At 39.6% G+C, this 22,475-nt stretch overlaps 1 protein-coding gene across 1 annotated transcript; it reads right to left on the reverse strand.

Moving 5' to 3' along the window:
- Positions 1-1,360: 1,360 nt before the first annotated feature.
- On the reverse strand, positions 1,361-19,843 carry LOC108695407 (ribonucleoside-diphosphate reductase subunit M2 B). The gene is made up of 9 exons (XM_018223894.2): positions 19,587-19,843; positions 16,414-16,554; positions 11,891-12,007; positions 9,990-10,123; positions 5,555-5,649; positions 5,050-5,183; positions 4,465-4,569; positions 4,194-4,307; positions 1,361-2,528 (listed from the first exon to the last, which is right to left on the reverse strand). Exons 1-9 carry the CDS (start codon positions 19,632-19,634, stop codon positions 2,376-2,378), a joined length of 1,041 nt encoding a protein of 346 aa, XP_018079383.1. The 5' UTR covers positions 19,635-19,843; the 3' UTR covers positions 1,361-2,375.
- Between the last annotated feature and the right edge of the window lie 2,632 nt (positions 19,844-22,475).

A 22,475-nucleotide genomic window follows, 5' to 3' on the forward strand; every position in this document is an offset into this window, starting at 1 on the left:
ACTTATAGTAAATATGACTTCTAGTGATCGGCGAATTTATTCGGCAGTCACGAATTTGCAGCGAATTTTCGCACTTCGCCGACTGCAAATGTTGTTACGGAACATCTGCAAAGATTCGCAGTGGAAAAATTTGCTGCGACAAAAATTGTTGCGCGTCAAAATTGTCGCACGTCAAAATTATTTGGCCACCCATTTGGACAAGACAGTTGCATGCATAAAAATTGTCACTCGCGGTAAAACTGTCGCGCGTCAACATTATTATGACGCCCATTGACTTCAATGTGTTTCACAAATTTTTCGCCGTTTTTTCGGGGCAGATTCGCTCATCACTAATGACTTCTAAAGATATTCTATTGAATATAGAGCTGTGAAATAACCGTTGGGCTGAACTGCGGTGAAAAGAAGGCAATGATAGCAAGTTCCAGCATCTGAGAACTGCAATACTGAACAATGCAAGTAGGAAATGCTGCACATTGATTTAATTCTTTCAGGGACATGCCCTTTGTCAAACATTTTTACTCTTTATATATACAGTATATATATATATATATATATATATATATATATATATATATATATATATATATATATATATATATATATATATATATAAGCCCACATCATTACATACCGTATATACTTGAGTATAAGCCGAGTTTTTCAGCACCCAAAATATGCTGAAAAACTCTACCTCGACTTATACTCGGGTCAAGCGCAAAAGCGGTCGCCGGCGTCTAAGAATAGTCGCTGGCGTCTAAGAATAGTCACCGGCGTCCAAGAATAGTCGCCGGTGTCCAAGAATAGTCTCCAAGAATAGTCGCCGGCATCCAAGAATGGTCGTCGGCGTCCAAAAACGAGATGCCAGCCCCTCCAATGGGAGCAGAAACCCTCAATTTTTTGATTGAAACTTACCAGAAGCTGCTGCATTTCTCACCCATGGCTTATACTCGGCTTATACTCGAGTCAATAAGCTTTCCCAGTTTTTGGAGGTAAAATTAGGTACCTCAGCTTATACTCGGGACGGCTTATACTCGAGTATATACGGTAATTGTAAGGACAAGTAAAGGCTAAATCACTTGGCCAGGATGGCAGTTTGTTAAGCACTCCCCAGTGCCAGAAAATGCCAGTCTTTCTCCCCAAGGCTTGTGCCTGGGGATCTTGGATGGGAAGTGCCAATTTTGGAATTTCTCAGCTTGGATGGTACTGGCGAGGGGCCACATAGTGCAGTACTTGGGCTAACTGTCGTTGCTACAGTGTTGCAACATACACCCAGCCCAAGCCCTATAATTCTGTATTTAATGAAGTTATAAATAGAAGGGCATGCACTAGACATGCCTATAGAAACTTAAAAACAAATATATTTAAATATGGACATTGTTCTGCCTAACTCCCCGTTTAACTCAAGTGCAAATATATAAACACTGGGCAGTCAATGAACAGAATATGTAATATATCTAACCGATCGAATGATTTCCATTCATATTTCAGTCCAAAGAGAACAACCAAGGCAAGTGTTGCAAATCACATTACACTTTGTCCGGTAGTTAGTAAGTGGCAGACGCAAAGCAGCTTCCATTGGGAGACTGAGAAGAGACAAGGACAAATAGCGCAGCTGCTACGTCAAGCGGTTTCACTGTGCTCAGGTGGCTGCCAGCACTTTCTTATAAAGGTATGTGAACCTTAATTAGAATTGTTCTGCAGCCAACCCCTACTGCCCACTCTGAGTTTGCCGCCAGTTCAATGTCTAGCCAGTGCTGAAACCCATAGTTGCAGCTATACATAGCTAAAATAACCAAAATAATCCACCCACAGCTCCCAGCAGGCAAATCTCAGCTCTGCATTGTAATCATGGCAAGAAAATTTTGATTTTCTTTTTTAACCATCATTTTGTGTTGGAAAGTGCACTTTATTAACACAGGAGCTAAACTGCACGACTGCGGCTGCCAAAAGATATTGAAAATGAAGGCAAATATCTGATATGGGTAATTGCACTCGGGCAGTTTAGCACCTTTAGCCGTATAATGAGTCTTTGGATAATAAACTGGGGCTGATCGCTACACATGTGATACTTACAGAGACACCCATCATGCAGGTATCAGGGCTCATAGTTGTACTGGGCACCACCATTCCCAAGGGCTGTAAAGGAGTATTTTAGAACGTTCAGTATTACAGATTTAGGGGCCCCATTTAGCAAACTTGTAGGAGGACCTTTAAAGTGCCATGTGGATTTCTGATGTTACCGCTGCCAACAAAGGCAGAGCTGGCCCCCAAGACTTGCTCAATGTTGAGATATTGGAGAGAAATGCCCATCTCCATAGCAAGCTTGCTCTTGCCTCTGCCAAAGCCTCTAGTCTACTGACAATTTCACTAGCGAATCAGAAATCTGCATCCAGTGTAAAGACGTTGTCTTCTGTGTGCGCCATGACAGCAAAACGCTGGTACTCTGACACCCGCTTCTCAAAGAAATTGGTTTTCCCTTCCAGAGAAATGTTCTCCATAAAATCAAAGGGGTTTTCTGCTTTAAACACCTAAAATAGAGAAAGGCAAAAGGTAATTTGTAATATAATTTAAAGCTTCAGTCAAGGATTTATGATCACTTTTAAGTAGTCACCAATAATTATAATTAAGGAATCTCCCAATGCACCACACTTTGCACCCATAGCTGCACCTCTCATAGCATTATACATTACAGAACGGGGTACATTACTCTCTGTATAATGGCCGTGCACTGTACTGTTAATGATTTCCCTATAATACACGGGAGCCATGAAATATCCTATAAATATCCTCCAGAGTGAAATTCATGATGACTTCTGCAATTAGATGGTCTTTGACGGTACTATTAATCTGTGGAGAACCCTTAAAGGGATACTGTCATTGGAAAACATGTTTTTTTCAGAACGCATCAGTTAATAGTGCTACTCCAGCAGAATTCTGCACTGAAATCCATTTCTCAAAAGAGCAAACAGAATTTTTTATATTCAATTTTGAAATCTGACATGGGGCTAGACATTTTGTCAATTTCCCAGCTGCCCCTGGTCATGTGACTTGTGCCTGCACTTTAGGAGAGAAATGCTTTCTGGCAGGCTGCTGTTTTTCCTTCTCAATGTAACTGAATGTGTCTCAGTGAGACATGGGTTTTTACTATTGAGTGTTGTTCTTAGATCTACCAGGCAGCTGTTATCTTGTGTTAGGGAGCTGCTATCTGGTTACCTTCCCATTGTTCTTTTGTTTGACTGCTGGGGGGGGGGGTGATATCACTCCAACTTGCAGTACAGCAGTAAAGAGTGATTGAAGTTTATCAGAGCACAAGTCACATGACCTGGGGCAGCTGGGAAACTGACAATATGTCTAGCCCCAAGTCAGATTTAAATATAAAAAAAATCAGTTTGCTCTTTTGAGAAATGGATTTCAGTGCAGAATTCTGCTGGAGCAGCACTATTAACTGATTCATTTTGAAAAAAAAAATATTTTCCCATGACAGTATCCCTTTAAACACAGTAAACTGTGGGATATGACTAAAAGATTGAGAATGACTCACTAAACCTTGTGTATTATATAGTGAATAAAGTACCCCCTTTTGTAAATTATAAGGATATTATAAGTTACCAAGGAGTTTCATGACCATATAAAAACACGAGGCCGAAGGCCGAGTGTTTTTATACAGGGCATGAAACTCAGAGGTTTCTTCTAATATCCTCATATTTTGCAACAGAGGGTACTTTATTTATTATAATACACAAGTTTTAGTGAGTCATGTGACAGAAATGACATCACTACTCACCGTTTATAACTGATGACATCAGAACTCACCGTTAATAAGGATATAATTTACAAGATATTCATGGCTTTTGTGTATTATAAAAAAATAATGAACCCCGTGCTGAAAATATGAGAATATTACAAGTAACCTCGTAGTCATATAACCTTTTCTTGGTGATTTTTAATATCCTTTTATTTTACAGTAGGGGGTACATTATTACCTCTATAAACACCAAATTCATACATACCATTAATACATGAAAGGAGCACAAATAATGGTCACTGGTTAAGGGACTGGTGCCATGCCAGTCAAGTTTTGCTTTACGGTGGGTGCAGTTTTTAATGTGACACCATAACATCATTTTTAATCTTTGAAACCAATTATTAATCCCTCCCTCTCTATAAGCATCTACAAGCAATGACGCTTTTACCTTTGAAAACCCAAGTTCTACAAGGAGACGATCAGCTACGAACTCTATGTAAGTCTTCATTAATGTACAGTTCATTCCAATGAGACTCACTGGCAAGGCTTCCGTCAAGAACTCCTGTGGGGTCAAATAGAGAATATCTGTAACTCCCTGCGAGGATCACTTGGTATATATCCACTAGTCCTTCTTATGAATCAAAAGAACAGAGAAAACTCTTTATATAAGAATAAGCATCATACATAGGCACTGTTCTTCTTTATCATGTAGGGCTTACCTGCTCAATTCTGACGGCATTAACGATAATTTCAGCGACCCTCTCTTCTGTAGGCTTGTTAACCAAGTAATGGAACATCAGGCAGGCAAAGTCACAGTGGAGACCCTGGAAATGGCCACAAAATGAATAAACGTGTCGTTGAATAATTACATATGGATAACTAAACGTGTATAAATGGGGCAAAGATGAGGAAGTCCTCAAAGAAGTCAAACCCCTTTAGCAGGCTCAGACCTGAGATGTTGTTGAACCACTCGAGCCAACAGAGCAATCCAGGACTACAGTGAAATTTTGTAACTCCCATGTCTGTCCCTTCTCAGGTCCACCCCAAAGTCACCTGAGCACTGTGCTATCTATTCCCTATACCCGAGGAAGGACCTGTATGGTTCGAAACATGTAGTGCTTTAATAAATCTACACCAAAAAGGTTCTCCAGTTGTTTTTGCTACATAGGCGACAGATTTGGAGGTGGCCACTCCATCAACTGTTAAAGAACTTCATAAAATCAACTTCATAAATTGGTCAACTTGGAGAGTTTGAATCAACATTGTTCCGTATACTACCCCGAGACTCTCAGGAAAGATCTTACCTCATCTCTACTGATCAGCTCGTTGGAAAAGGTGAGTCCAGGCATGAGACCCCTTTTCTTTAGCCAGAAAATTGCAGCAAAGGACCCAGAGAAGAATATTCCTTCTACTGCAGCAAATGCCACGACTCTTTCTCCTGGGGAATAAGGACAGGCTTATAAGAAACATAAATAGCTCGGTTTTTCCTTTAAAAAAAATTTTTTGGTTCTGCAGAACGTTTTGTTGCAATGTGATCTCCACTAGTAGACAACCCCCTCTAACTACAGAATACTGTTTCCAAGCAACTAAGGATCAAGATGTTGCTATATATGTTATATGTCATATCACAAATCTGGTTTCCTCACAATTACAAATATAAAGTGAACCATGTTTTATCTGTCCAATCCTTCTACTTAGGTCTGAGCATTCCTGTGGGTCACTGATATTGTGATTGGGTCTTGGGAGACTGTAGGACTGAACCTCGGCAGTTGTTTTACTATAGGTCCCATATCCAAACAGGTAACTTACCAAAGGAAGCTTTTCGATCAGATATCCACCTTAGTGCCCACTCTGCTTTCTTCCTTATACACGGCATCGTTTCTATGGCATTGAATAAAAACTCTCTACAAAAGGAAGAATTAAATGAAAGTCATTTTTTTCCAAGGGCAGGACTAGGGGTAGACACATTCCTAGGGTGCAAAATAGGGGCTAAACTTTTAGTAGCAATTGTCCATCTGACCAACCTGTGAAGGAAAACAGATCCCAACCATGGGGGGGGGGGTAGGTGAGGTGTGTGGGGCTGGAGAGGCAGGGCCAAGTATTATTTTCTTGGGAACTGATACTTCTTTTATCAGCTCTGATTCTTTCATATCCTCTTCCATAAAATTGTAAACATTGCAACATGGCACCCAGGTGACTGACAGTTTCATATGACCAGGGGTTTAAAGGAGAAGGAAAGGTTAAAACTAAGTAAGCCTTATCAGAAAGGTCCATCTAAATACACCAGTAAACACCCAAAGTAGTGCTGCTCTGAGTCCTCTGTCAAAAGAAACACAGCATTTCTTTCCTTCTATTGTGTATACATGGACTTCTGTATCAGACTTCCTGCCTTCAGCTTAAACCTCATTGCCCTGGGCGTGAGCATGCTCAGTTTGTTCCTCTCCCCCCACTCCTCCCTTCTCTACTGTAATCTGAGCCCAGAGCAGGGAGAGACTCAGGCAGGAAGTGATGTCACACCAAGCTAATACTGCAGCTGCTATCCTTAACAAACAGAGAGTTTCTAGAGCTTTTTACTCAGATATGGTAAAACATTCTACAGAATAAATATAGCATTCTAGCTTGCACTATTGCAGCTAATCTATTGGAAATAAAATGCCTCCGTAGCTTTCCTTCTCCTTTAACTAAAGAGGAAGCAAACCTTGTGGTTGCAGAGGGGGCCCAGGAATGTAGGGGCCCCAGTGAGGCCCTAATTAATGAGCAATTTTATATATTTTGATAGACTAGGCCAACTTATCAATATTTTGGGGCTCTAAATTGAATCTGATGAGGGCCCCGTAGCATCTAGTTACGCCACTGCATATGACACAGAGAAAGCTGCGCAACAATGGAAAATTGAATTTTTCTTTGCAAACCATATACTTCTTGCTCTACTGAGCAACCCTTTTGCTCCTTCCCATCTACTCTCAGATTGCAAGCAAGACATAACAGGACAAATCACATGACATCTGATGGAGCATCCTTTATTTAAAGGACTACCAAACCTTCATCTTTTGTTTTAACTCCAATAAGGAGAGCAGAAAGTATCATTATTTTTTGCGTGCTTCCACTTTTCTGTGCTTCTGCAAAGATATTACTGGCTCATTTCAACTTGCTGAAGCCGTCATGTGTTGTGTTTGGAAAGGCTTGTCCATAATGTCTATAATCACCTCCCCAATCTTATCATTCAATAGCACTAAGCCAGAGCCGAGCAGTAGTGATGAGCAAAATTTTTTCACCAAGAAAATGACACCCATAGAATCTAATGGGTGAAAAAATATGGTGCCCATAGACTTCAATGCATTTCAGCGATTCTTCGCCTTTTAGTGAATTTTCCCCAAAGCAAAATGGGTCAAATTCGCCCCCATCATTACCAAGTCCGTCTGGTGTGTTCTGTCATGAATGGGATGCGGCCAAACAAACGCTTAAATGAAACCTTCCATAACAGGGAAAACTCCCTAAGTTTCAGTGACACTTGTGCTGAGAGATATAACGTTTAGCTATGCCATCATATCCAATTTCTTTTAGAAAACGATAGATTAAAAGAACAGTAACATCAAAAAATGAAAGTGTTTTAAAGTAATAAAAATAAAATGCAGTGTTGCCCTGCACTGGTAAAACAGGTGTGTTTGCTTCAGAAACACTACTATAGTTTATATAAATAAGCTGCTGTGTAGCAATGGGGTCAGCCACTCAAAGGAGAGATTTCCACCATTCCACAGTTTTACCAGTGCAGCAACAGTACATGATATTTTCATTACTTTAAATTACTTTAATTTTTTGGTGTTACTGTTCCTTTAAGATGGTTCCAAGCTACAACAAATTTACTCTTTAAAGGGCATGTAAAGGCAAAAATTACTTCCTTTAATGAAAAAGAAACCTATTTCCAATATACTTTAATTAAAAATGTGTACTGTTTTTATAAGAAACCTGACTGTATGCAGTGAAATTCTCCCTTCATTTACAGCTGTGGATAGGAATTGTCAGATGGTCCCTAACTGCTGAGCAGGGAAACAATCATACTTATGAACAGCAGGGGGAGCCCCCGCCTTACTTCCCAGCCATGCAGAACTCAAGCAGCTTTGTTTATGACGATCCCTAAGCAGCCCAGACCACACTGAGCATGTGCACAGTCTTAGTCTTGCAAAGATGTTTAACAAAGTTACAAGATGGTGTCCCCCTGTAGCCAACTTTGAAAGCATAAATTATTTGTTTTATTAGGCTTGTGGTGCAGTAAGTTCATGTTTATATTTAGTATACAAAATACAGCATTTCTAGCCTTATTCTATTTTAGACTTTACATGCCCTTTAAGGTTCCCACAATGCAATAATGAGTAAAAGGAGTTGGGATGTGAACTTTATCATTGCAGTTTGTTAAAAGCAAGTGTAAAACAAATTCATGGTAAAATGCTCTTCTGAGCATTTCTACAATTGACATAATTTTTTTCTAGTTTTCACAATATTAGCATCTTTTTTTACATTGGTAATATAACGAATTTGAATCAATAGCGCCACCTGCTGTTCATTTTGACCTACCAGAAACAGGAGGAAATTAATTCAGTTACAGCAGAATCACGATTTCACCCCCCTCTGAATTATACATTTTCCCAAATTTACACTTTTTCGACATAGCCCCCAGGAAAAGTAAAACTGGGGTTTTAGTGTATGTTAATTGTGAAAGTGATCAAAAGAATGACCCATTAAATATGAATTTGTTTTGAGGGTTAATTTCCTCTAATTTGGCAGTTTTCAGAAACAGAAAGGCCTGAGAATTGGGAACTCATCATGTTCCACCCTGGTGAATGTCTTGAGATTTATTATATATAGCCTATACAGATAAATTACATTTAAGGCTGAGAAGGCTCACTTTTAATGTTTTCACGGTTATTCTAGTGCAACTAAACATGGCTGGACCATCTGAGTGATTGGGTAATGTCAGATTCCAAAACAAAAAATGTTAAAGAAACGGGAAATTACTTAAAGGGCCAGTATCGTCAATTTTTCTAAAAAAAACAATTTGCCTGTATAGAATGAAAAAAAAACACCAAGCCATATGTAACTTTAAGATTGAAAAGTCTTTATTAAAAATTAACTTAGCGATTTTAAAGTTACATATGTCTTGTTGTTTTTTTTTGTTATATACAAACAAATTTTTTTTTTTAAAAACTGGTCCTTTAAAAACGGGTCTCACTATTGGGCATAATATTTAAACACATATTATAAACACACTATTTATTCAACAATAAAAAACACACATATTAAAAAACCTTTGTGTGTAATATAAAAAGGTGAGATATCATTCAATATCATTCCATGTGTATTATAATTGGATATGCTGTATATAATGTTTTAGTACCCGGGTACTGAAAAAGGAATCAAAATGATCCCCTCTTATATCTTTGGACATTCATCAACCCTTATTTAGTCTTAATACAATAATTACATGAATTAAATGGGCTTACACATAAATCACTAGCGATGCACAGAATCCACTATTTTTGATTCGGCTGAACCCCCAAATCCTTCGCAAAAGATTCGGCCGAATACCGGGCAGAAGGATTCAGCCAAATCTCGAATCCTGCTGAAAAAGCCTGAATCCTGGCCGAATCCTCAACCTAATCCTGGATTCGGTGTATCCCTATAAATCACTGAACACATAGTTCGTCTCCTACTAGAGTAACCTTAGGCACAACACGATCCACGGATCCTCACCAAAAAATGAAAGTGTATCAAAGTAATTAAAATATATTGTACTCTTGCCCTGTTTTAAGTTTGTTTCAGAAACACCCCTACTGTTTATACAAACAAGCTGCTGTGTAGCCATGGGGGCAGCCATTCAAAGCTGAAAAAGGAGAAAAGGCACAGGATACACAGGAGATAACAGATAATTATTATTATACAGGGCTTATCTGTTATCTGCTATGTGACCTATGAATTTTCTCCAGCTTGAATGGCTGCCCCCGTGGTTACACAGCAGCTTGTTTTATAAACTATAGTAGAGTTTCTAAAGCAGAACAACAGTGCAGGGCAACAGTACATTATATTGTAATTACTTTGATACACTTTGATTTTTTTTGGTGTTACTGTTCTTTTAACCGCTATTAGTTTCTCTTGATTTTGCTGAGGGTTCAGCACTACAGAGCTGTAAGCTCATGAACACGTTATCATAGGATGTCAGTCAACTCCCCAAAAATAATGTAAAAGGTACCGTCTGTGGGGATCTTTTATGTAGGTCTCTATGAGCAGGCTGTACATCTCAGAATGAACGTTCTCTATGAGAATCTGGAAGCCATAAAAGCAGCGAGCTTCTGGGACTTGCACCTCCTGACTGAATCGCTCCACCTGACGGGAAAACACCACAATGGCAGCAATATAAACGTTATTCTTTGATGAGTAAGTGCCCACTTCAGGCACAAAACGCGTTAGGCTTACATATGTCCTAATAAAGACTTTTTTACTTTTATAAAATACTTTTGGCTACTGTTTTTCTACTGGGTGACCTCTTACTACATTTGAATGCTTTATATGTTCCCAAAAAAGTTTAGCAAACCCTTGGTAAGAGACCATCTTTTAATTTCTTTTTAAATTTTCACCATTTCTTTTCTTATTTTTCTACTCTTGACCTTTGTCAAAGAATGGAGCCACACACCATTATCTATATAGCTATTCTTTGATTGGACCTGTGTCTCACAGAGGCCACAAACCTGGTATCCTCCATGGATTTAAAAGGTAAGTACACTTTGGTTTGAATGCAGACCTCTTCCTTGCAATGGGTAAATGAATACATCCTGCCTCCCTCTCTTTCATGCTTATGAGCTGCTCCATTGGTTCAGTGAGGGGGCGGGACTTAAAAGGGGCTGTTCACCTTTAAATTACCCTTTAGTAAGTTGTAGACATTGATATTCAGAGATAATTTGCAATTCGTTTTCATTTTTAATGGTTTTGCAGTTATTTAGCTTTTTGATCTGGTTGCTGGGGTCTTTTTTACCTTAGCAACCAAGTAGTGGTTTAAATGATAGACTGGAATATGTATAGTAAAGCGACTGAATAGAAAAAAAGGTAAGAATAATTATAAAATGGTAAGCTCACTGGGCAATAGTGAAAAGTGAAAGGTCAATAATTTGAAATCTATAAAAAATAAATAATGAAGACCAATTGCAAAGTTGCTAGGAACAGTACAATCTATAACTTAGTTCAGTGGTCCCCAACCAGTAGCTCGTGAGCAACATGTTGCTCTCCAACCCCTTGAATGTTGCTCCCAGTGGCCCAAAGCAGGTGCTTATTTTTGAATTCCAGGCTTGGAGGCAAGTTTTGGTTGTATAAAAACCAGGTGCACTGCCAAACAGAGCCTCAATGTAGGTTGACAATCCACATAGGGGCTACCAAATGGCCAATCACAGTACTTATTTGGCACCCCAAGAACATTTTTCATGCTTGCGTTGCTCCCCAACTCCTTTTTCTTCTGAATGTTGCTCACAGGTTCTAAAGGTTGGGGATCCCTGACTTAGTTACATAGTTAATTTGGGTTGAAAAAAGACCAAAGTACATCAATTTATATATAATACATTCAACCCATCCAAATGAAACCCAAGGAACACACACCCACTGAAACTATATAAACTGTACCAATATCTAAATTAATTATAGATTTTAGTATCACAATAGCCTTAGATATTATGCTTGTCCAAGAAATCATCCAAGCCACTCTTGGAATGTGAAGGAAGGCTTCAGTGATTGGTTCCTCATTTTTGTAGACCGATGAAAAATATCAGTTCAGAATCTCTGCTTTTTCTCTGTTCTCATGGACCAACTGATCCCCCATGATACTAAAAGTTAACGTAAAGGTGAACAACCACTTAAAAAAATGCTGTACATGTTTACTGGTCAGATGACCAACAAGTACATAGGCAGCATGGATATTAGTTGGGTCAGTGATCAAGCAGGTTTCAGGCCATTTAGCCTGAAATTATTCTCTGCAGTATGGTGTCCATTGAACAATATTTTTATTTATTATTATGATGAGGTAATGGGGCCCTAACCAAATGACTGGCCACATCGGGGGGCAAAAAAGTCTGAAAATCATCAAAAGTTTTTACAAATTAAACCTACCAGATTCTCATTCACTATTCCATCACTAGCAGCGAAGAAGGCCAGAATGTGCGAAATAAAGTTTTTCTCCTCCGACTTTAGCTTTTCCCAGTGCGCAAGATCTTTGGATAAGTCGACCTAGAAAGCGAAGCCATGAAATAAAATCTAATAATAAAATAATCACCGTAATTCAGTAAAATCAGCATATCAATTACAGAGTACAAATATCCTTTAGCTTTTTTACATATCAAATGGTCTGGAAGAAAAGAGAGAGCTGCTGAACAAAAAGTTAAATCATTCAAAAAATAAAAAAATGAAGACCAACTGCAAACAGTCTCAGAACCCATCATACTAAATGATCGATTAAAGGTGAACTACACTATTAAATATTGTACTCTAAGCATTAATTATTTCTGCACATGGAACTGATCAGTTGATATATGAAGTCCTCTCACATTTTATGAAGACAGTATCGCAGAACCTTGAAAGCAGAAAGTAAGTTGCAGGAGCCATCTTGGTGTTGGGCATCCAGCACTACATTGGGTAGTGCGCTGGTGTGCCGTCAATACATAATCCAATTGCGACTAGAGGAGTTGTTTGAGAACAGCGAATCATTGTGGTTTTTTTTAAAAAGATTTCTTACATTACTGTAATCACGATTGGGGGCCCCTGAGGAAGTCACAAAGGAGTGATGAAACACATCACTGTTACACTGCTAACTGATGAGCCATTGATATTCGTCAAAATTGTAAGTGCAATTTATTCTAATAAAGACACTTTTAAGAAAGCGTTACCCGAGGGGATGGGGCCCTTCTTTCATTTTGTTTTTTTAATGTCACAGATCTATTTGTATTCAAGTTGTTTCAAGCCATACGTTATTGCTGCAGCTGCACCTGCAGATCCTGTTGAGGTCAGATCTTTACCACAAAAGGGCACAAACCATAAAGAGTTGGCGACAAACAGAGGCGGCACATGAAACAGCAGGTGCAATGGTTATGGTGGGAAGATGTCAGTTCTGCAAACAACCAGGCAGATGTACAGTTCTTGTCTCCTTTTCATTACGTTACACTTTACTAGTACAAATGGTTTTGAATTATTTTTAAAAAAGCATAAGGATACGGTTGATACAGTTTCAATGCATGCCTAAAGTGCTTAGCCCTTAAAGGTGAATTCAACCCTTAACTAAAAAACCCCTACCTTACGTAGACCCCCCTCCCTCCTCGCCTGCCCCCCCCCCGGAGAAATGCCCCTAACCCCTCGGTGCAGATTCAGGGATCGCAGTTCCGGGTCTTCGGTAATCTGATACTGAGACTGGCGAAACAGCGCATGCGCAGTTGGAGCAATTTCTGGTTTGCGACAACTGCGCATGCGTCAAAATGGACGGAAATTTCCGAATCGACGGAAATTTCCGAATCGGCGGAAGAAGACACAAAGACTCGGAAGATGGCTGCCGTGAGCTCCGATCCCTGAATCTGCAAAGAGGGATAAGTAAAAAGTTAGGGGCATTTTCCGGGGGGGGGGGCAGCTAGGCTGGGCGGAGGAGGGAGGGGGGTTAACGTAGGGTAGGGGGGTAGGGTTTTTTTTAGTTAAGGGTTGAATACTCCTTTAACCAGCTGAATACATGCATTTTTACCACCACCTACTGGCCTCCTATTGTGTTATAATCCTCTTACAAGAAACGTAGAAGGAGCAGACCACACCCATGGGACCCAGGGTAAATCGTTAGGCTGCGCAAAATAAAAAATGTTTCTAATATAGTTAGTTAGGCAAATATGTAATATATAAAGGCTGGAGTGACTGGATGTGTAACATAACAGAACACTACTTCCTGCTTTTCAGCTCTCTAACTCTGAGTTAGTCAGTGACTTGAAGGGGGCCACATGGGACATAACAGTTCAGTGAGTTTGTAATTGATCCTCAGCATTCAGCTCAGATTCAAAGCAACAGTTATGGCACAGGTGCCCCCCCCCCTCAAGTCTCTGATTGGTTACTACCAGTGGAAACCAAGAGAGCTGAAAAGCAGGAAGTAGTGTTCTGGTTATTATGTTACACATCCAGTCACTCCAATGCCCAGGACAGGTATGTAAATATTAGTTTGCACTAAGCAGAAATCTGCTGAAAAGATAAAGATTTAAGGAATAGTTACCCACTGATGAAACAACAAAGAGAAATAGTGCCATTAAAGGAGTTGTTCACCTTCCAACACTTTTTTCATATAGTTAACCAGAAATAAAGACTTTTCCCAATTACATTGTATTTGCGACCATTTTTCTATTGAAGGGGTTGTTCACCTTTAAATTAACTTTTAGTATGATGTAGAGAGGAATATTCTGAGCCAATTTGCAATTGGTTTTCATTTTTTATTATTTGTGATTTTTTAAATCATTTAGCTTTTTATTTAGCAGCTTCTACAATTTCAGCAATCTGGTTGCTAGGGTCCACATTACCCTAGCAACCATGCATTAATTTGAATAAGAGACTGGAATATGAATAGGAGAGGGACTGAATAGAAAGACGAGTGGATAACAATAACAATAATTGTGTAGCCTTACAGAGGATTGTTTTTTTAGATGGGGTCAGTGACCCCCATCTGAGAGCTGAAAAGAGTCATAAAACGAAGACAAATAATTCAAAAACGATAAAAAAGAAAAAATTAAGTCCATTTGAAAAGATGTTTGGCATTAGCAACTCTGTAACATACTAAAACGTAATGTGAAGGCAAGCCACCCCCTTAAAGGTTCATTTTTCACCTTCTTATGTCTTTCAGAAGCAGCTCTGGGCAAGGGGGTCACTGACTCTGTAACTGTTCTAAATTGATACATTTAGTTGATCGATTTCTTATGTTTGTCCCTGCTGAACAGAATCCCTGAGTTTGTTTAAAGCGCAGTTGTTAGAATTGATACAAGAGTTGCTAATACTCCAGAGATGCTGCTGTGAAATGGATCAATTGCTACAATTAAATATAAACACATACTGTACATATATATATATATATATATATATATATATATATATATATATATATATATATATATATATATATATATATATATATATATATATATATATATAATATACACAAAAGCCATGAATATCCTGTAAATTATATCCTTATAAACGGTGAGTTCTGATGTCATCAGTTATAAACGGTGAGTTCTGATGTCATTTCTGTCACATGACTCATTGAAATTTGTGTATTATAATAAATAAAGTACCCCCAGTTGTAAAATATGAGGATATTAGAAGTTACCTTGGAGTTCCATGACCTGTATAAAAACACTTGGCCTTCGGCCTTGTGTTTTTATATGGTCATGAAACTCCTCGGTAACTTATAATATCCCTATATTTTACAAAAGGGGGTACTTTATTCACTATATATATATATATATATATATATATATATATATATATATATATATATATATATATATATATATATATATATATATATATATCCCATGATCTAAAAGAGAGTAAGTGAACTCAAGTATCTGAAAGGGGTGTGTCACCTTTAACTTTTAGTATGTTATAGAATGGGCAATTCTAAACAACTTTTTAATTGGCCTTTATTTCTTTTTTACATGTTTTTTGAAATATTTGCTTTTATCTTCTGAGGCAAGCTTTCAAATTGGGTGGGTGGGGGGGGGACAAATACTCTGTAAGGCTAAAAATGTAATGTTGTTGCTACTTTTTATTCCTCATCTTTCTATGTAGGTCTCCCCTATTCATATTCAAGTCTCTTATATCTAGCAACCAGATGGTTGAAATTGCAAAACTGAAGAGCTGCTGAAAAAGCAAAAAACCCACAAATAATAAAACATAAAAACCAAGTCTTCACACATCACTCTATGCATCATACCAAAAGTCAAGTTAAAGGTGGAACAACCCTATGCTGCTAACCTTAATTACAGAGCTGTCAACTCCCCTGATTTTTTCGGAGTTACTAGTTTTTCCACTCTGTCCCCCGATCTCTGATTACTCTGATGCATTTCCCAGATTTCTAATGATTTCTAATGATTTGCAGGCAGAAATCCGGTGTGCGCATACACAGAACATTTCAGTGACGTCAGTGAAGAGAGGTGCGCATGTGCAGAGAGGATTTGGAAGTTTGACACGAGTTTCTGCGCATCCGTGTGATGTAACTCCTGGTGACATCACGTCTGGTGACTCCACAAACCCGGGAATTCTTTTTATTCCCCAACAGACACATTGACAGCAGTGTAATTATCCTCTTCATGTGCCTTTGAATGGACTAGGGCAGCCCCAATGGTGTAGACTTGCCACTCTGGATCATCAACCACCAGAAATGTTTTTCCAAACCCCATACCTCTCCCCCTGAACCTCCTCCCTTCCCATTAACATTGCAGCTCACCCATCCAAAATTGGTTGCAGGCATAACACATAATATCACCCAAAGAGATCACTGGAGTCTGGGGCCATACAAATCCCTCAGACGACTGATGTTGGGCCCATGAGCTTACAGCTGGACAGCCCCACGTTATTTAATATGGAACAACCCCAAATCACATCTTATTTACACTCACTTCCTCCGCGGTCCAGAATGAGGCTTGGGCCTTCTTATACATTTTCCAGATATCCGGGTAATGGATTGGGAAGATGACAAATCTTTGGGGGTTTTTCCTGAGAAAAGGCTCCTGCTCATCGCTGCAGCCATTGGTTAGATTCTGCCATGGCAAAATGGAAACATTTTAGTGAGGTTTAACCCTTTATGTACTTTAGATTACACAGTGACAGTGCTATAGATTCTAGGTTTGTGGCTTCATTTATTTTCAGTGCAGGCCTGTGCTCCCTTTAGCAGGAAAGATCTGTGCCTCCAAATATAACCAAGTATCTCCCCATCTTATTTTCTGCTCGTTTACTGCACATGCTTTGGGCTTCTCCCACTTCCCTGAGCCTAGGGGCTGACACATATACTATACATAAACACAAATCTAATTGGTTATTAAAGGGGAAGTAGAGTCTAAAATAGAATAAGGCTAGAAATGCTGTATTTTGTATACTAAATATAAACATGAACTTACTGCACCACAAGCCTAATCAAACAAATGATTTATGCTTTCAAAGTTGGCTACAGGGGGTCACCATCTTGTAACTTTGTCATACATCTTGGAAGACTAAGACTGTGCACATGCTCAGTGTGGTCTGGGCTGCTTAGGGATCGACATAAACAAAGCTGCTTGAGTTCTGCATGGCTGGGAAGTAAGGCGGGGGCTCCCCTGCTGTTCATAAGTATGATTGTTTCCCTGCTCAGCAGTTAGGGACCATCTGACAATTCCTATCCACAGCAGTAAATGAAGGGAGAATTTCACTGCATACAGTCAGGTTTCTTATAAAAACGGTACACATTTTTTTATTAAAGTATATTGGAGATAGGTTTCTTTTTCATTAAAGAAAGTAAAAATGGGATTTTATTTGTTTGCCTTTACATGCCCTTTAAGATTCAGCAGCATAAAAATGTGATTATAGCATCAGCTTCTGTAACAAGAGGGAACCTCACCTTGTACTAAATGTTCTGAGCTTTTTTGACCCATAAGGGTAAATTCTCCACAGCCTCCCTGAGCACACTGAGCATGTGCAGAGTCGCAGACATTCAAAATATCTTTATTATTTATATATTTTCAAAAATCCCTCTCCAACCCTCACCCAGTAATTCAGCACCCTCGCTATGCTGGCCCTGTTATCCCTGTCACCCTGAACAGGATGAGGCACAATCCGATCTGTTTTTTGCACAAAAGTCAACAGGACTTGCACAAAGCCCAAGCTATTATTTAGAGAAGAACTGGCAATATGAGGAAAAAAAGACCCAGTAGACTTTTATAAATGATTAATACATTTGATTCATAAACAGCCCTTATTCTGTATTTCTATCCAATTAAAAAAAAACATTGGGTAAATTTTTTGGTCAGATATTGCCTGGGAAGTTCATTGGTGCTGCTATAAAACAAGGGAATAAAAGATGCCCTATTGTAAATTATATAGTGAATAAAATACCCCCTCTTGTAAAATATTAGGACATTATAAGTTACCGAGGAGTTTCATGACCATATAAAAAAAAACGAGGCCGAAGGAACTCATAGTCATGGAACTTCGAGGTAACTTATAATATCCTTATATTTTACAACTGGGGGTACTTTATTTATTATAATACACACATTTCAGTGAGTCATGTGACAGAAATGACATCAGAACTCACCGTTTATGACTGATGACATCAGAACACACCGTTTATAAGGATATTATTAATATATTAATTTACAAGCTACAAAAGCCATGAATATCCTGTAAATTATAACCTTATAAACGGTGAGTTCTGATGTCATCAGTTATAAACGGACGACTCACTACAACTTGTGTTTTATTAATAAATAAAGTACCCATGTTGCAAAATATGAGGATATTAGAAGTTACCTCAGAGTTCCATGACCTGTATAAAAACACTCGACCCTCGGCCTCGTGTTTTATATGGTGATGAAACTCCTCGGTAACTTATAATATCCTTATATTTTACAAGAGGTCTGGACTGAGAATTAAATTAGGCTCTTGCATTTTATGTACACAGAGGCCCAACCAGCCCAATAAATAGTGACTGTCTACGGCCATTTAGAGCAGCCCCTCTGGCATTTGCCAGAACCCACAGATTGCCAGTCCTCTTTACAAGAGGGGGTACTTTATTCACTATATAATTTACAGCCTGATGCTGGGCAGCCACAGAGGAGGGTAGGCAATACAATTTTATGTTCCCCATCATTGCTGGAACCTTTAAAGGAGAACTAAAGCTTAACTAAAGAAGTAGCTAGAAATGTTGTACATTATGTTTTGTGCTTCTGTACCAGCCCAAGGCAACCACAGCCCTTTAGCAGTAAAGATATGTGTCTCCAAAGATGCCCCAGTAGCTCCCCATCTTCTTTTCTGCTGATTCACTGCACATGCTCTGTGCTGCTGTCACTTACTGAGCTTAGGGACCCACTCACAATATACAGTACACATAGAATAGAAATGTCACTATATAAGGCTGATTAGTAATTAATACAGATAATTAGAACATGGCAGCACAGAAACCAGTGCAATTAGCATCAGAATTTAATAATTAGCCCTGTAGCATCAGCTTATATTACAGGGGAAGCTCCTTTTCTGCTGGATAATTAGTGACGAGCCCTAAGCTTAGCTTCTCAACAGCTGCTCAGAGCCCACTGAGCATGTGAGTGTCACAGACACTTTCCAAGATGGTGACCCCCTGTGACAAGTTTGAAGTCCTGGATCATTGCTGCTATTGACAAGCTGAAACTTTAGGCTGGTGCGATAATTTCAGTATACAAAATATGGCATTTTTAGGGTGTAGTTCTCGTTTAAAGCCCAGTACTATTAGTATGTTGTCCCTGTTAGTGCCAGGCTGATGTGACGTGGGTGGGATGTGAGTGACGCCGCTCAGGACACAGTCAGTACCAGTAACAACACACACAGTGTAAGAGAGACACATATAGATGACAAGCAGAGAACATTGTGTTACTGGTGTGAGGGGAGTCGAGACATATGACATAAGACATAAGGACGCAGTGGGTGTGGCCAAGTCAATGTCATTACAAAAGCAATAGAGACACGTCAGAGCGGCACATGTGACAGAGCGGCGGTGCGTGTGATTCTGTGCCTGGTATATATTATACATACACTGCCCGGCGCCATTGTCCCCTTCTATTACCTTGTCCTGAGTCCGGCCTGTGTCACTAGGAAGCCCCGGATCCCCCATTGCAGCGCACACTCAGCAGCAGCAGCAGCAGAATGGGCCGGTCCTGGAATCTCCGCCTACTCGCAGTGCCACTGCCAATCCTATGGGGGAAAGGTGCAGCTCCTCCCAACAGCCCGGGAGGGTAGGGGGAAGGCATATAATGCAGGTAGGGGCAGGGGCAGCTGGCACAGGACTGTAAAGACTGGACGCAATGATCCATATTTAATAACGTGTACGGAACGCATTTTAGGACATCCTGCGACGAAATACCCTTCCGCAGCGTCACATAACAAGAAGGGTAGTCACGTGCCTCCTCTGCTGTGAAACCAGCACCCCCTCCCCCCAGCTTAGTTGCTCCCAACTATAGCACACCCCCGCTGTAGACAAGTTGAAACAAGTAGCGGGGTCCATAGGGAGCTGTAATAGTTAGGAGGAGGTGCTGCGACTGTTACGCAAGCACATGTGTTTATTAATTGTTTTCACCTTCCACACTTTTTTTTATTTTTATTTATTTTTCACCATAAACAATGGCCTTTTTCCCGTTTAACTTTCCTTTTTTTATCCCAAAATTTAAAGGGCATGTAACAGCAAAAATCCAATTTTTACTTTCTTTAATGAAAAAGAAACCTATCTCCAATATACTTTAATTAAAAAATGTGTACCGTTTTTATAAGAAACCTGACTGTATGCAGTGAAATTCTCCCTTCATTTACTGCTGTGGATAGGAATTGTCAGATGGTCCCTAACTGCTGAGCAGGGAAACAATCATACTTATGAACAGCAGGGGGAGCCCCCGCCTTACTTCCCAGCCATGCAGAACTCAAGCAGCTTTGTTTATGATGATCCCTAAGCAGCCCAGACCACACTGAGCATGTGCACAGTCTTAGTCTTGCAAAGATGTATAACAAAGTTACAAGATGGTGACCCCCTGTAGCCAACTTTGAAAGCATAAATCATTTGTTTGATTGGGCTTGTGGTGCAGTAAGTTCATGTTTATATTTAGTATACAAAATACAGCATTTCTAGCCTTATTCTATTTTAGTCTTTACTTCCCCTTTAAGTTGAATGTTCCTGTCTCTGGTGTCTCCGTCTGGCAGTGATCAGTGATCCAGGAGCAGATTCTGAATTATTACAATTTTGCTCCATTAGTTGATCCATTTCTCAGCAACATCTCTGGAGTATTAGCAACTATTGTATCAATTCTAACCGCTGCCTGTAATAAAACTCAGAGATTCTGCTCAGCAGGGACAAAGATAAGAAATGTATCAACTAAATGTATCAATTCGGAACAGTTACAGTCAGCGACCCCCCCCCCCCTTCCCAGAGCTGCTTTAGGGCAGAGACACACGCTGCTATTTCTGTAGATTAGTCACCCAGCAACAAATCATTTTTTCTTGTTTCGAGCGACTAATCTCCCCAAACTGCCTTCCCGCTGGCTACAATGTAAATCTCCAACGGGATGCCTTTCCAAAGTTGCGTCGTGAGGCAACTCCAGGTGACTTCGGAAAATGAAGCGATCTGAGTGCCATCCCACTAGCAATCAGGCCCTGTGGGTTCTGGCAAATGCCAGAGGGGCTGCTATAAGGTGCCATAGAAAGTCAGTATTTAGTGGGCTGGTGGGGGCTGTTTGGGCCTCTGTGTACCTGAAATGCCAGGGCCTATTTTAATTCTCAGTCCAGACCTGCTGGCAATTTAAATTCTAGCCAGTGGGAAGGCAGTTTGGGGAGATTAGTCGAAGAAGCAGCGGATCAGTGGGGAAAAATTGAGGGTTGCGGGTCACATGTATGGGTCGAGTACGGGTATAAGAAAATAGCACTGGATTCTACTTTAAAGAGATACTGTCATAGGAACGCATCAGTTAATAGTGCTGCTCCAGCAGACTTCCCTACTGAAATCAGTTTTTCAAAAGAGCAAACAGATTTTTTTTTTTATATTTAATTTTGAAATCTGACATGGGGCTAGACAGTCAGTTTCCCAGTTGCCCCAAGTCATGTGACTTGTGCTCTGATAAACTTCAGTCACTCTTTACTGCAAGTTGGAGTGATATCAGCCCCCCAGCAGCCTAACAAAAGAACAATGGGAAGGTAACCAGATAGCAAATCCCTGACACAAGATAACAGCTGCCTGGTAGATCTAAGAACAACATAGTCAATAATAAAATCCAGGTCCCAGTTACACTGAGTAGGAGAAAACAGGCTGCCAGAAAGCAGTTCTATCTTAAAGTGCTGGCTCTTTCTGAAAGTACATGCCCAGGCAAAATGACCTGAGATGCACCTACACACCAATATTACAACTAAATACACTTGCTGGTTCAGGAATGGAATTTTATATTGTAGAGTGAATTATTTGCAGTGTAAACAGTGTCATTTAGAAATAAAAACCATGACAGAATCCGTTTAACGGCCCGCTTTAATGTTTACCTTAGACCCTGGCAACCTACCTCCCTTTATTAAGACTTGTTATTAAACCAGTTATATATAATGCATATGTGATGACACACCTGTTGCATAATATTGTTTTAGTTCCAATATGAGAACCAATACCTTAAAGGGATACTGTCATGGGAAAAAAATTTTTTTTCTAAATTAATCAGTTAACAGTGCTGCTCCAGCAGAATTCTGCACTGAAATCCATTTCTCAAAAGAGCAAACAGATTTTTTTATATTAAATTTTGAAATCTGACATGGGGCTAGACATTTTGTCAATTTCCCAGCTGCCCCATGTCATGTGACTTGGGCCTGCACTTCAGGAGAGAAATGCTTTCTGGCAGGCTGCTGTTTTTCCTTCTCAATGTAACTGAATGTGTCCCAGTGGGACATGGGTTTTTACTATTGAGTGTTGTTCTTAGATCTACCAGGCAGC

The sequence above is a fragment of the Xenopus laevis genome, chromosome 6S (genome assembly GCF_017654675.1).
Source record: "Xenopus laevis strain J_2021 chromosome 6S, Xenopus_laevis_v10.1, whole genome shotgun sequence".
Taxonomy (NCBI): domain Eukaryota; kingdom Metazoa; phylum Chordata; class Amphibia; order Anura; family Pipidae; genus Xenopus; species Xenopus laevis.

Bases quoted from the DNA above. Each gene is read 5' to 3' on its own strand.
- LOC108695407 (XM_018223894.2), bottom strand. From the start codon at position 19,634: ATGGGGGATCCGGGGCTTCCTAGTGACACAGGCCGGACTCAGGACAAG. The intron at 5,650-9,989 runs GTACCTTTTACA...TTCCTTTTGTAG, and splicing joins ATAAAAGATCCCCACAGACG to AGAGTTTTTATTCAATGCCA. The intron at 4,570-5,049 runs GTAAGATCTTTC...GGCCATTTCCAG, and splicing joins AGCTGATCAGTAGAGATGAG to GGTCTCCACTGTGACTTTGC.